Consider the following 12,818-nt stretch of genomic DNA (forward strand, 5'->3'; position numbering starts at 1 on the left):
GGAACTTCCACATGCTGCAGGTGCGGCCGTGAAAAGAGGGAAACACACAAACAAAAACCAAGAAACCAACAGGATATGGAACAGCCTGGGACCTGCTCTCTAAAGGAGGCAGCGTGATTCGCACAGGGTGGGGCTGGGAAGTCTCAAAGGGTGGCCCCGATGACATTCACACAGGGTGGCAGGTCCTCACACTCACGTCTCCTGACCCCACGCTAAAAAGAGAGAACGTTCTTGCAAGACATTCAGGTCAGGAAGCTGGGGTTCAGAAGGCTCTGACAGAGTCTGGCCAAGCAGCATATCCAGGAGTATCACGAGTCGAGGGAAGGCCAAATACTCCATCTGGTCAGGCCCAAGGTCCAGAGAATTATACTCTCTGCGTTGCAGCAGGAAAACTCCCATGTCAGAAAACACAGACACTGCCCAGGGCCCGCTAAGGCTAAGACTCTACCTGATCTGAGTCAAGTGTCACTCGCAGTCCCAGTTTAGTCATTCCATCTTCCTTCAGAAGCTTCAGGTGGGGACACAGAGCAAGACAAAATGCCTTGGCCACGTGCTCGGTCAGTCGGCTGTGATCTGCAGGGTCACTCAGGCAACTGTGCTGCTCGTCATTTTCTAGGAAAAACACCTGTTCCCCAAACAAAAGAGACTTGTAACCCATGTCCAGGAGATGTGGGAAGAAACGCATGTGTGTGAGCACCTGATTCCCTAGACCTGCAGGAAGACCTGACATGACACCACCAAGTCCTTGGGCCAAGAAAAGTAGGGCATTGACGTCTTACATCTAAGAAACCATCTCTTACCTCTCAGAGTCGCCACATCCACAAAATAGTAGCTGCCACCTCCCTATCTTCCCTCAAAGCCATGGCCATGGTCTTAATGGTACATTCCACTCAAAACCAGGAAAGGCTTACGTTCTGCATGTGTCCTTCTAAAAGGAATTGCTAACATGTGAATAATTTTCTTAGGAAGTGATCTCAGAATCTAAGAGAACAGCCCTTACGGATCGTGTGACCCAACCCCTTCATATTATTGATTACTCACAGAAATGAGGTGATTTGCTCAGGGCCAAGGCTAGAATCTGAGCCTTCTACCTCTTACAACAGACAGGACCCTTCCCTCCACGTGGCTCTGTCACTGCTGAGGCCAGAGCTGTGTCAGTGCCTTTGAAGTGAGCACTGCACTGGGTGTAGGCAGATGCACAGCAAATGTGGAATAAAGAGACCTGAGTCCTGGTCAGAAGAGGAGGGTCATGAGCAAGTCCTTTGGCTTCTTTTTTTTTTTTTTTTTTTTTTTTTGTCTTTTGTCTTTTTGTCTTTTGTTGTTGTTGCTATTTCTTGGGCCGCTCCCGCGGCATATGGAGATTCCCAGGCTAGGGGTCGAATCGGAGCTGTAGCCACCAGCCTACGCCAGAGCCACAGCAACGCAGGATCCGAGCCGTGTCTGCAACCTACACCACAGCTCACGGCAACGCCGGATCCTTAACCCACTGAGCAAGGGCAGGGACCGAACCCACAACCTCATGGTTCCTAGGCGGATTCGTTAACCACTGCGCCACGACGGGAACTCCTTTTTTTTTTTTTTTTTCTTTTGGCTTCTTAATGCCGAATTTGCCTCTGTAAAATGGGAAGCACCTCTCCTCTGTGGCTATTGTAAAAATGAAATGATATAAAAGCAAAACATAAAAGATACAGGTATGTAGGAATTCCCTTCCTGGCACAGTGGTTAACGAATCTGACTAGGAACCATGAGGTTACAGGCTTGATCCCTGGCCTCACTCAGTGGGTTAAGGATCCGGCGTTGCCCTGAGCTGTGGTGTAGGTTGCAGACGTGGCTAGGATCTCGTATTGCTGTGGCTCTGGTGTAGGCTGGTGGCTACAGCTCCGATGAGACCCCTAGCCTGGGAACTTCCATAATGCTGCAGGAAGTGGCCCTAGAAAAGGCAAAAAGACAAAAAAAAAAAAAGATATAGATATGTAAACATGCAATGCTTCTATATGCCAACCCCTAGCTTACTGCTCCGTCAGTGGCTTATGCTAAGAATACTGCAAGGGCTCTGCAGCTCTATGCCTGAGGTACACTAGTGAGAGCGGCAGCACGAAGTGACAGGAAGGGCTCCGGAGTGGAGGCAGGAGACCTCTGCTCCTGATCTGCCAGTGACCAGCATTAGGCAGGTCGCAAAGTCACACGGCCTGAGACTGCTTTCTTGGTATATAAGTGAGATGGGTTCTCTCTCTACGTCACTGGGTTACTGGGAGAAAAAGGGGGAAAAACAAAGCAAAAAGAAGGGAACAGAGGTCAAACTACTCCATAAGAAATAAAGAGTTTTACATGTTCCAGACCCTATGCTACTCACAATATGCCAAAGGGATAATAGTTACAAAGTAAGAAAGTAAAAGCATTTGGCTGCTTCTCAAAGCACCAGGACTAGTATGATAGGTAAGTCACTTGGGACAGTATCTCAAGAACTGAAGGACCAGGTTCCCATCTCTGTGTTATTAGAAATCAGCTAGCAAACTTTGGGTAAGGCACGGAACCTCTCCCTCGGCTTCAGTTACCTTGTGTGTAAAATGGAAAGCTATACGTCACAGAACCTGTTAAATTTTTAAAAAATTAAGGCTTTTAAAGGTGCAAGAAATCCTAGGGGTCTAATGACTTAATGCTTTATTTTAAAGATAAGTATAAATGAAGCTCAAAAGAAACTGAGAGACCTAGGACCTACCTATTTATTCTCAGAAAATAAACTTTCTGATTTGTCTGATATGTACACATATATAGGCCCCTGCCCCGCTCCTCTCATTCCCAGGTTAGCCTCCAACACTACTTTCAAGTTAAGGAAAAATACAGTGGGGAAGAGCTTAGGAGTGGGTCAGATCTGGGTTTGATTTAGGACTCTGCCATTACTTACTTGCCATGAAATCTTGGACAAGTTAGTTTCTCAGCTTTAGTTTTCTCATTGGTAAGATAAGTCTATTTTTATTTATTTATTCATTTTGTCTTTTGAAGGCCACACCCATGGCATATGGAGGTTCCCAGGCTAGGGGTCTAATTGGAGCTGTAGCCGCCAGCCTACACCACAGCCACAGCAACGCCAGATTCGAGCCGCGTCTGTGATCTACACCACAGCTCACGGCAACGCTGGATCCTTAACCCACTCAGCAAGGCCAGGGATGGAACCCGCAACCTCATGGTTCCTAGTCAGATTCATTTCTGCTGCGCCACGATGGGAACTCCAAGATAAGTCTATTTTTAAAGACTGTGTTATCTAAGACAGTTATAACTGAGTGCAGCATAAACAGCCCAGCTTTCTGAAGAATCCAGCAGAGGTGGTATGTACCCTTCAGAGAAGCACTCTTCTTGAATTCTGATGTGAACACTATCCCTAAAAGCTAGTTCCTAGGACGGGGGAGACCTCAGACTGCGGCAGGCTGAGTTTCTTGCCAGTGAGCTAAGAATGACCAGAGGGAATTGCGGTATGAAAGGTAAACAGAGATTTTTTTTTTCTTACCCTCCAGAATCAGCCCAGAATGTGTCTCTGGGCTGATCAAAAAGTTGTGCTCAGAAGGGTCACACATGCCCAAGTTTCAGCCCCTTACCTCTGTCCATCTGATGACTTTTCCATTCGCTTTATACTCTGATCCATGGAATATCTTCACACTTGTTATAGACTCCATGGACTTCCCATCTATAGGACTTACGACACTAAAACAGAAGCAAAGAGGTGGAAGCAGCTCTTAACATTAGAAGAACCACATATCAAGTCTTGCTACCAATTACAGCGGCCTTGTTGGTCACATCTGTGCCACATCACACAAGACGACACTGCACAATAATATATGTGAACAGAGCTCTCAGGGAAGAGCCTACGCGCTAATTCAAAGAACACACATATGAAAAAGGAGCCAGGATTCCAGGGGCTGGTTCTTTGAATGTAAAGACACACTTTACTCAGGACTGCCCTTCCCACCCTGCAGTGACCACTGGCCCCGCCCCACCCTGCTTCCCCCCCAACTCCCTCCCCCCCAGCACTCTGCACACTCCTCATACATTTGTGTATCTGCCTCACAAGTGAACTTTCAAAGGAGAAGGAGGCGTTCTCATCGTGGCACAGCAGAAACGAATCCGACTAGGAACCATGAAGCTGTGGGTTCGATTCCTTGCCTTGCTCAGTGGCTTAAGGATCCGGCATTGCGGTGAGCTGTGGTGTAGGTCACACATGCAGCTCAGATCCCAAGTGGCTGTGGCGTAGGCTGGCAGCTGTAGCTCCGATTAGACCCCTAGCTGGGAACCTCCATGTGCCACAGGTGCGGCCCTAAAAAGACAAAAAAGCAAAGGGGAGGGAATACGATACGCTCGCCTCTGTGTGCTGTATTCCCAGTTCTGATACACTGCTTGGGATGCTGAAGTTTAATAACTGTTTTCTGACTAAAGGCATTATCTGACCAAGCAGGATCATGAAGACAGTGCTGGTGTGAACTGATGAACAAGCATCTATCACAACAAATTCCCTTCAGTGCTACACTGTCACTCCTAGATTCCCCAGCAGAAAGGCCACACTGTACAGCCTTTTCCTCTCCGAAATACAGCCAGTACAAATATGTGGAGATACATAGTCATTCCGATGAGGACTCGAAGTAACTGTTGTAAAACTTTCAAACTTTTCCCAACAACTTTCAGACCTGTTTATGTTTTTGAATCTCTGTGTGTAAAAGGTAAAATTTAACCTAAACTTGAGTATCAGGGATTCTCTTTATTTGGCTGGATTAAAATTATTTAACCAATGTTAAGTTTAATTTCTAACTCATCAGACAATGTCAAAAAACAGAGCACCCCAGGTGACTGGCACTCTTTTGAGAAAAGTACTCTGACCCTGAGGGACACGCTGAAAAACATTCAGTCTACATCCTACAGACGGAACTCCTAGAGCTGGAAAACATTCAGTCTACACCCTATAGACGGAACTCCTAGACTTGAGAGCCTTCCCTGACTGATCCCTGTGCTTCTTCCTAAGGCGGCACCTGCGCTGGCGGCTGGAAGAAGGGGGAACCTACTTGTTCTTAGTTACCAATAGCTTACGTCGTCAGATTTTCAGATTACCCAATTTTTTTTTTTGTCCTAATGTCCATGGAATTTGCTGTGATAGATAATACAGATGCTTGTTCATCAGATCACATTCAGCAACCTAATAACCAACTATAATAGAGAATGAAACACAAATTGATTTTGAAGTTAAATTTCCCAGGAAGATGAAAGGTTATTTGTAAAATAGGCAAATGCACTCACTGGTTTAGAAAACATTGCCTTTTTTCTGTTGTTCAATAACAAAAATTTTAAAAGCTTTTTAAAAAAATACAGCATGCCATGTTGTCAATGCCCTTGAACTGCCTTGGACAGGGACGCCCTCTCTGCCACAGCTTTGTGGCACAGTCGACTTATCCCACCAGATACGCCTCTATGAGGCCATTCCTGAACACTGCCCTATCACCTCCACCACGTTTCCGCCTGTCTTTTTTTTTTTAATCTTCACTGTATCCCATGGGGTTCTCTATGAGCATCTTCCATACTCTGGCGCACTACTTAATAACTATCTTCCAAACCAGGCTGAGTCACTTGTTAGCAAGGACCATGTGGAATTCATTTTTGCACTTCCAGAAGCCCACACGGAATTATTGCCTGAAGGAGGGATGGGCGAAAGCTTGATACAAAATTGATATGAAATTCAATTAATCAATTTTTTTCAGAACCTATTAAGTGCCAGTGTTGTAGGTGCTGGTGACATAGTAGTAAATAAACCTGCCCTCATGGAGCTTACATCCCAAGGGCAATATAGTAAAATAAATAAGTAAAAATATGTTAGAGAGTTATAGGTGCTCTTAAATATAATGCAGGGAGGGGCACATGCCTGAGAGGGTTAAAATGTAGTAGGTTGGCCAGGGAAGGTCTTCTTGAGAAAGTGGCATTTTATTAAAAACCTCAAGGCAGGAAAGGAGTAGCTCATGTGGCTGTCTAGGAAGGGAGTATAAACCGAGAAAACACAGAGTCCAAAGCTCTGAGGGCAGAAGTACAGCTGATGTGTTCAAGCAGGGAGGCAGATGGTGCTGCTGAGAGGAGGGTGGGCAGAGGGATTGTGTAAGGCCTTATAAGTCATGAGAGACTGTGGCTTTTACCCTGAATGATACTGGAAGCCAGTGGTGGGTCTTGAGCAAGGAAGTGCCATTGCTCTGGCTGCTGGAGTGGAAACAGACTAGGTTGAGGGAGGGAGGAGGCCAAGACTAGAAACAAGGAAACCAATTAGAAGGCCACTGCAATAATGTAGACCCGATGATGGCAGTAGAGGCAGAGAGAGTAGTACAATTCTGGATATATTTTAAGGTAAAGCTAACAGGATTTACTGCTGGGTCAGGCATAGAGTGTGCAAGAGAAGTGTCAAAGATGACTACAAGCTTTTGGCTTGAACCATCAGAACAGAGTTGCTATGTACTAGGAAAGAGGATTTGAAGCCCAAGGAGATGGTTTTAAGACCTATCCCCACCACTGCCAAGCCTTGCGGAGTCATTTAGCCTTTTGGTGTTTATTTACTCATCTGTAATGTGGAAATAACAACAGTTGTTATATCAAATGAAACGATATTAGTAGACGTGGTCTGTAAACCATAAAAGGCTTGGCTTTTACTATTATCTCAATAACTTTAGACGGATTGTTTTGTTTCATCAACTCCTTCCTTCATCCTCCCTTCAAAAACATGTACCAAAACTGCTTTAGAAATTAAGTCAAGAGGAATTCCCGTTGTGGCTCAACAGGTTAGGAGCCCAATGGGTATCCATGAGGATGCAGCTTCAATCCCTAGCTTTGTTCAGTGGGTTAAGGATTTGGTGTTGCCGTGGCTGTGGCATAGGCCAAAGCTGTAGCTCCAGTTCGACCCCTAGCCTGGGAACTTCCATATGTTTCAAGTGCAGCCCTGGAAAAAAAAAAAAAAAAAAGAAAAGAAAAGAAGAAAAGAAATTAAGCCAAGAAACCAGAAATACAAATTCCATGTGCAAATTGTACAAAGCCGTCCTTTCTTGTAGGCAGGGCTTTCAGTAAAGTTATAAAACATCAGGATGGCCAAAACCCAGAGCCTGGCCCAGAAGGAAGTGCCGCAGCGGGGAAGCTCAGCGCTTTACCCCTTGTTGACGTCCTTGTCGTCATCCACCCACTGGATGAGGATGTGCTCCTGGGGGTCCTCAGCATCCGCCTTGCCGCAGGTGATGGTGAAGTCCTTCATCTCCCGCAGAGCCTGCCGCAAGGCATCCATGTTCTCCGCAGTGATCTGGACCATGACGCCGTCTGAGAAGCAGCACCGAGATAACACAGGTGGGAGCAAGGCACAGCCAGGGAGGGGAGACAAAACCCCTTCCTGGCATCGAGCAAATCCCTCTAGGGTTAATGTAAAACTCTGCTCTGCCCTCTAAAGCTGACAGATGCAAAGACGTTTTGCTCTTTGAGCTGAACCTCTTACTGGCTGAACGTGTTACAAAGCGCAAAGGCCAAGATGGAGTCTGCTTAAAACTCCTACCTATGGATTTCACTTCAGGCACAACTGAGAGCTTCTCGTGAGACTGTTCAAAGGGAAAACTTACGCACAGTCACATCCCTCTTCTGGACTCAGAGAGAGCATTCTGTTCCTGCTTCCACGGTGACATTTATCATGCTCTAATCATATCTATTTCTTTGCATTTCTGTCTCTCCCACTGTCCTATGATTGCATACAGTGAATGCCCAGTGTTTGTTAAATAAATCACTGGGAAGGAGAATAAATTCATGTACTGACTAACAGTAAGACCAACCTACACATACGTTTTACCTGGGCTATCATATAGCCAACAGATTATAACTGTTAGGGGCTGCTACATACCCAAGTCAAAGGCAAACACTGAAAACTGAGGGTGAAAGTTGTCACATGCTGAGCAATTAACCTGCTTTGTTAATACAAAATTTTGTCAGGTGAAATAATTTCTGAAGAGCATGACTAAAATTTTCATAAATGGGCAACCAAGTGCTCTACTGGCACATTTAGTGAAACATAAGAGCTAAGAAATTCCTAACCCGAAGACATAATTTTAAAATATAATTACTCTGCATTTGTAAGGATCTGTGTCCATTTGAATCATCACTTTGACAACATTTAAAGGGTGCTTTTTAATCATCTTGTCAGGATAGATTTCAAATGCAGTCAATACTTGATCACACAGGCATTAATTAGTCGCTAAGACCAAACAACTACTTAACACCTAGATTTCCTAACAATTTCTTAATAGCATGTTCTGCTCTGCAGTTGTGACATTTAGTTGTGAAATATTAGCATGCTTTGTTCTTCGCTTTCAGCTTTATTAAGTTTACCAAAAAAGGAGATCAAAATCAATCTCTATTAACATACACAAGATTATCTATGTATTTCAATGAACACAATGAAATCCACCCTCAGAAGAACTGCTCTTCAGGTGCTGGAGTGAGCTCACGTGGAAATGAAAACCTGTCACTGCGGGTACGGATTGTATTTTCCGGAGACGACCACAATACCTCCTGTCTCACGTGCTTTCCTACAATGCTACTTTCCCATTTCCCCATCGAGAAAGAGTAAGTCCTCAGCCCTTGAGCAGGCTTTTGACCACTTCCAACACTAGAGTATGGTGGAAGTGACACTGTAGGACTTTTGAGTTTGGGTCATAAAAAGCAACGAGGCTTCTACCTTGTGCTGGACACTTGTGCTTGGAGTCCCGAGCCACCGTGTAAGAAGTCCAACCATCCCAAAGCTGCATGCTAAGGAGTCCAGTGTGCAAGGACTCCAGGGACTACTTTTGGTCTTTAAATCATCCCAGGACAGGCTCCAGATACATAAGTCAACAAACTTTAAGATAATTCTAGCTCTCAGCCATCAGGTAACAACCACCCTTCAGGCATTCCAACTGAGTCCCCAGACATCACTGAGCAGGGTCAAGCCATCCCTATATTGCCCTGTCAAGGGCAGATGCAGAAGAATCAGTGAGCACAGTAAAATAGCTGTTTTAAGCCATTAAATTTTGGTTTAATTTGTTATGCACCAAGAGTAACCAGACCAAAATACAGTGAAGAATAATTGACAAAGACAATAAATAGTATGCCCATTAGCCTTTCACTGATTTTCATTAAACTAACTTTTGTCAGGATATGTGTCCTATCTAATTATAGCAAACCAGCAGCAAATGCATCATTCTGTACACCAAATGGTGACTGCAGCATTCTCATGGATAACAGGGGCTGAAATTCATCTGCATATTTACAGATTCGCACCCAATGATATATTTGAACTCAGACTACGTCCCCTTGGGTACCTTAGCTCTGAAAAGCTATCTCTTTCTCTCTCTCTTTTTCTTTTCTTTCTTTTTTTTTTTGTTGTTTTTATAGAATGATTTTTATTTTTTTTCCATTATAGCTGGTTTACAGTGTTCTGTTAATTTTCTACTGTTCAGCAAGGTGACCCAGTCACACATGCATGTACACATTCTTTTTTCTCACATTATCATGCTCCATAAGTGACCAGACATAGTTCCCAGTGCTACACAGCAGGATCTCATTGCTAATCCATTCCAAAGGCAATAGTCTGCATATATTAACCCCAAGCTCCCCATCCACCCAACTCCCTCTCCCTCCCCCTTGGCAGCCACAAGTCTATTCTCCAAGTCCATGATTTTCTTTTTTATGGAAAGGTTCATTTGTGCCACATATTAGACTCCAGATAGAAGTGACATCACATGGTATTTTGTCTTTCTCTGAAAAGCCATCTCTTAATTTTTATGTTGGTGTCCCATGGTATTTCTCCCACTTATTTCCTTCTCTGGAGAGAAGGCACCCTTGTGGTAGTTTTAACTACCTGTTGAGTGAGATGCTACTGAATAAACGAGTCAGAAGTCTAACGCCAAAGTGTCAAGGCTTCCATTCATGACCCTTGTATAATTACGACTGTATAAGGTACATGCAGTAACTCATTCGTTACCTTCCACAATGCTGGACTTGGCAAGATATCCCGACGAGGACTTCAGAGCGCCACTGAACACAAAGAAACTGGCACCAGTCACTAAAATAGCAATGGAAAGAGTTTAGTGAACAAAGACTTGGAGATGGAGGGATTGAGAATAATAATGAAGTATCTGGTAGCTGGGAACTCCAACCACCATCATATAGAAAATAAAAAACACTGACTCTATACACCGCCATATGCAAGTAACCAATAATTCAAATGCTTATGACCGCTTAGAGGCTGAGGTGCTAAGACACACTCCCCCATTTTGTTTTGCTTTTCTTTCAGTCAAGAAGCAAAGAAATCTCATTGGTCAAGACTAGGGCTTGGCCTTCAGCTTGTTTTTGTAAATAAAATTTTATGATTTTATGGAACACAGCCATATCAATTTATTTATATATAGAGTCCATGACAGTTTTTGAAGTATCATGCCAGAGTGTTGACAACAAAAACCACAGGCCTGCAAAGTCTAAAATATTTATCATCTAGCCATTCCCAGAAAAAAGTTTGTTGACCCCTGATCTAATTCACTGTTATTTTATTTTATTTTTATCTTTTTGTTTTTTCTAGGCCTGTACCTGTGGTATATGGAGGTTCCCAGGCTAGGGGTCCAATCGGAGCTGTAACCGCCAGCCTACGCCATAGCAATGAAGGATCCAAGCTGAGTCTTTGACCTATACCACAGCTCACAGCAATGCTGGATCCTTAACCCACTGAGCGAGGCCAGGAATTGAACCCATGTCCTCATGGATGCTAGTTGGGTTCCTTAACTGCTGAGCCATGAAGAGAACTCCTCTTACTTTATTCTTTTAAAAATTTTTAATTTTTTTAAATTAATTTTTTTGGCTGCACCCACAGCATGCGAAGTTCTTGGGCCAGGGATCCAACCTGCGCCAGAGCGGTGACCCAAGCTGCTGCTGTGACAATGTCAGATCTTTAACCTGCTGCACCACAAAGGAACTCTTCATTGGGTTTCTTTGGGTTTTTTGTTTTTTTTTTCTTTTTAGGGCCACACCTGGGGCATATGGAAGTTCCCAGGCTAGGGGTTGAATTGGAACTACAGCTGTTGGCCTACACCACAGCCACAACAACTACAGATCCAAGCCATGTCTGTGATCTATACCACAGCTCATGGCAACACTGGATCCTTAACCCATTGACAGAGGCCAGGGATGGAACCCGCATCCTCATGGATCCTAGTTGGGTTCATTAACCACTAAGCCATGATGGGAACTCCCTCATTGTTTTTTTCAGATCAAATATGTTTTGAATATGGAGATTTAGTTGCCAAATAGTTTTATTTACCAAGTGGAAATATTAAAAAAAAAACTATTTAAAAGACAAATAGCTCTTTATAAAAGAAAGAATATTTAATTACATTTATGAGAACTACACTACAGGAGTTCCCACTGTGGTACAGCAGGCTAATGATCCAGCGTTGTCTCTGGAAGCTCAGATTTGATCCCTGGCCCAGGAACATCCATGTGCTGCGGGTGGAAAAAAACAGGAACAAAAACAAAAAGTACACTGCACTGTTTTACTTCTCCACATCTTAAATTGGCCTGAGCTATTCCCACTTCCCACCTGCTGGCCCTATGGGTGTGTCACCCACCTTTGTCAGAGACTCCTAGTGACGGGGAGCCCACAACAGCACAAGGCGACCCATTCTATTCTGAATAGCTCTCAGTGCTACCGAGTCTGCTTTCAAACTGAGCCCCAGTCTAGATCCTTATAACCGTCACCCATTAATGCTGGTTTTGGTCTTTCGCAGCTACAGAGAATAAGCTGAATCTTATTTCCATGTAATAGAAAAATCTTAAAAATAGACAGCTATTTTTCATCCTCTTTCAATCTAGGCTTTTCCAGGTTAAACATTTATACTTTACTCAAGAGTTTGATTTTCCAAACTTCTCACAGGCAGTCAATCATCTTCTGAAGACCCTCTAGTTTTATCAATCGATATCACCAATTATATTAATGCTATTCAGAACTTATTCAAATATTCTAGATATGATTTTGCCAATAGAGAACACAGTGGATTTATCATCTACCTTATTTGAGACCGCATATTTGAATATATATGTGCTAAATACCTTTTATGAAAAGGTAAAACAATCTGCTTAAACTTGTTTAACACAGGATTTCCCAGTCTAATATAATAAGCAAAACTTTATTTATTTATGTGAATATTTAAAAATCCATAGACCCTGATAAGGCACTTGAGAAAATAGGCTGAGCAGTGCTTCTTCAATTCCCATGTGCATTCGAATCAAACGGCAATCGTGTTAAAGTACAAATTCCAATTTAGCAGATCTGAGGTATTGATTCTTCATTTTTAAAAATCTCCTAAGGGATGACACCAGATTCTGAGTACTACAGAACTAGAAGCTTTCTACAGAATCCTGTCAACCTACTAACTAACAGTCTTTGGGTACAGCCATTCAAAACACCCTAAAATTCTTTTTTTTTTTTTTTGCTTTTTTTAGGGCCACACCTGCAGCCTATGGAGGTTCCCAGGCCACAGGTCGAATTGGAGCTACAGCTGCCGGCCTACACCACAGCCACAGCAACAAAGGATCGGAGCCGTGTCTGTGACCCACACCACAGTTCATGGCAACACCGGATCCTTAACACACTAAGCGAGGCCAGGGATAGAACCCGCATCCTCATGGATCCTAGTTGGGTTCATTAACCGCTGAGCCATGAAAGGAACTCCAAAATGCCCTAAATTCTACCTAAGCACATTCTATGGGGCTCAGTTTCCTACATTCAAGTGTCATTGTCG

At 43.7% G+C, this 12,818-nt stretch overlaps 1 protein-coding gene across 3 annotated transcripts in view; it reads right to left on the minus strand.

Moving 5' to 3' along the window:
• Nucleotides 1-12,818, minus strand: part of ZFYVE9 (zinc finger FYVE-type containing 9) — a 201,742-nt gene that overhangs the window by 3,026 nt on the left and 185,898 nt on the right. For all 3 annotated transcript variants that reach the window (XM_021096648.1, XM_021096646.1, XM_021096647.1), the window contains 4 exons: nt 10,010-10,090; nt 7,161-7,323; nt 3,594-3,699; nt 449-625 (listed from right to left, as the gene is read on the minus strand). In XM_021096648.1, the coding sequence (XP_020952307.1) occupies nt 449-625; nt 3,594-3,699; nt 7,161-7,323; nt 10,010-10,090 (527 nt within the window). The remainder of the gene's footprint in view (nt 1-448; nt 626-3,593; nt 3,700-7,160; nt 7,324-10,009; nt 10,091-12,818) is intronic.

Source organism: Sus scrofa, chromosome 6 (assembly GCF_000003025.6).
Source record: "Sus scrofa isolate TJ Tabasco breed Duroc chromosome 6, Sscrofa11.1, whole genome shotgun sequence".
Lineage (NCBI taxonomy): Eukaryota > Metazoa > Chordata > Mammalia > Artiodactyla > Suidae > Sus > Sus scrofa.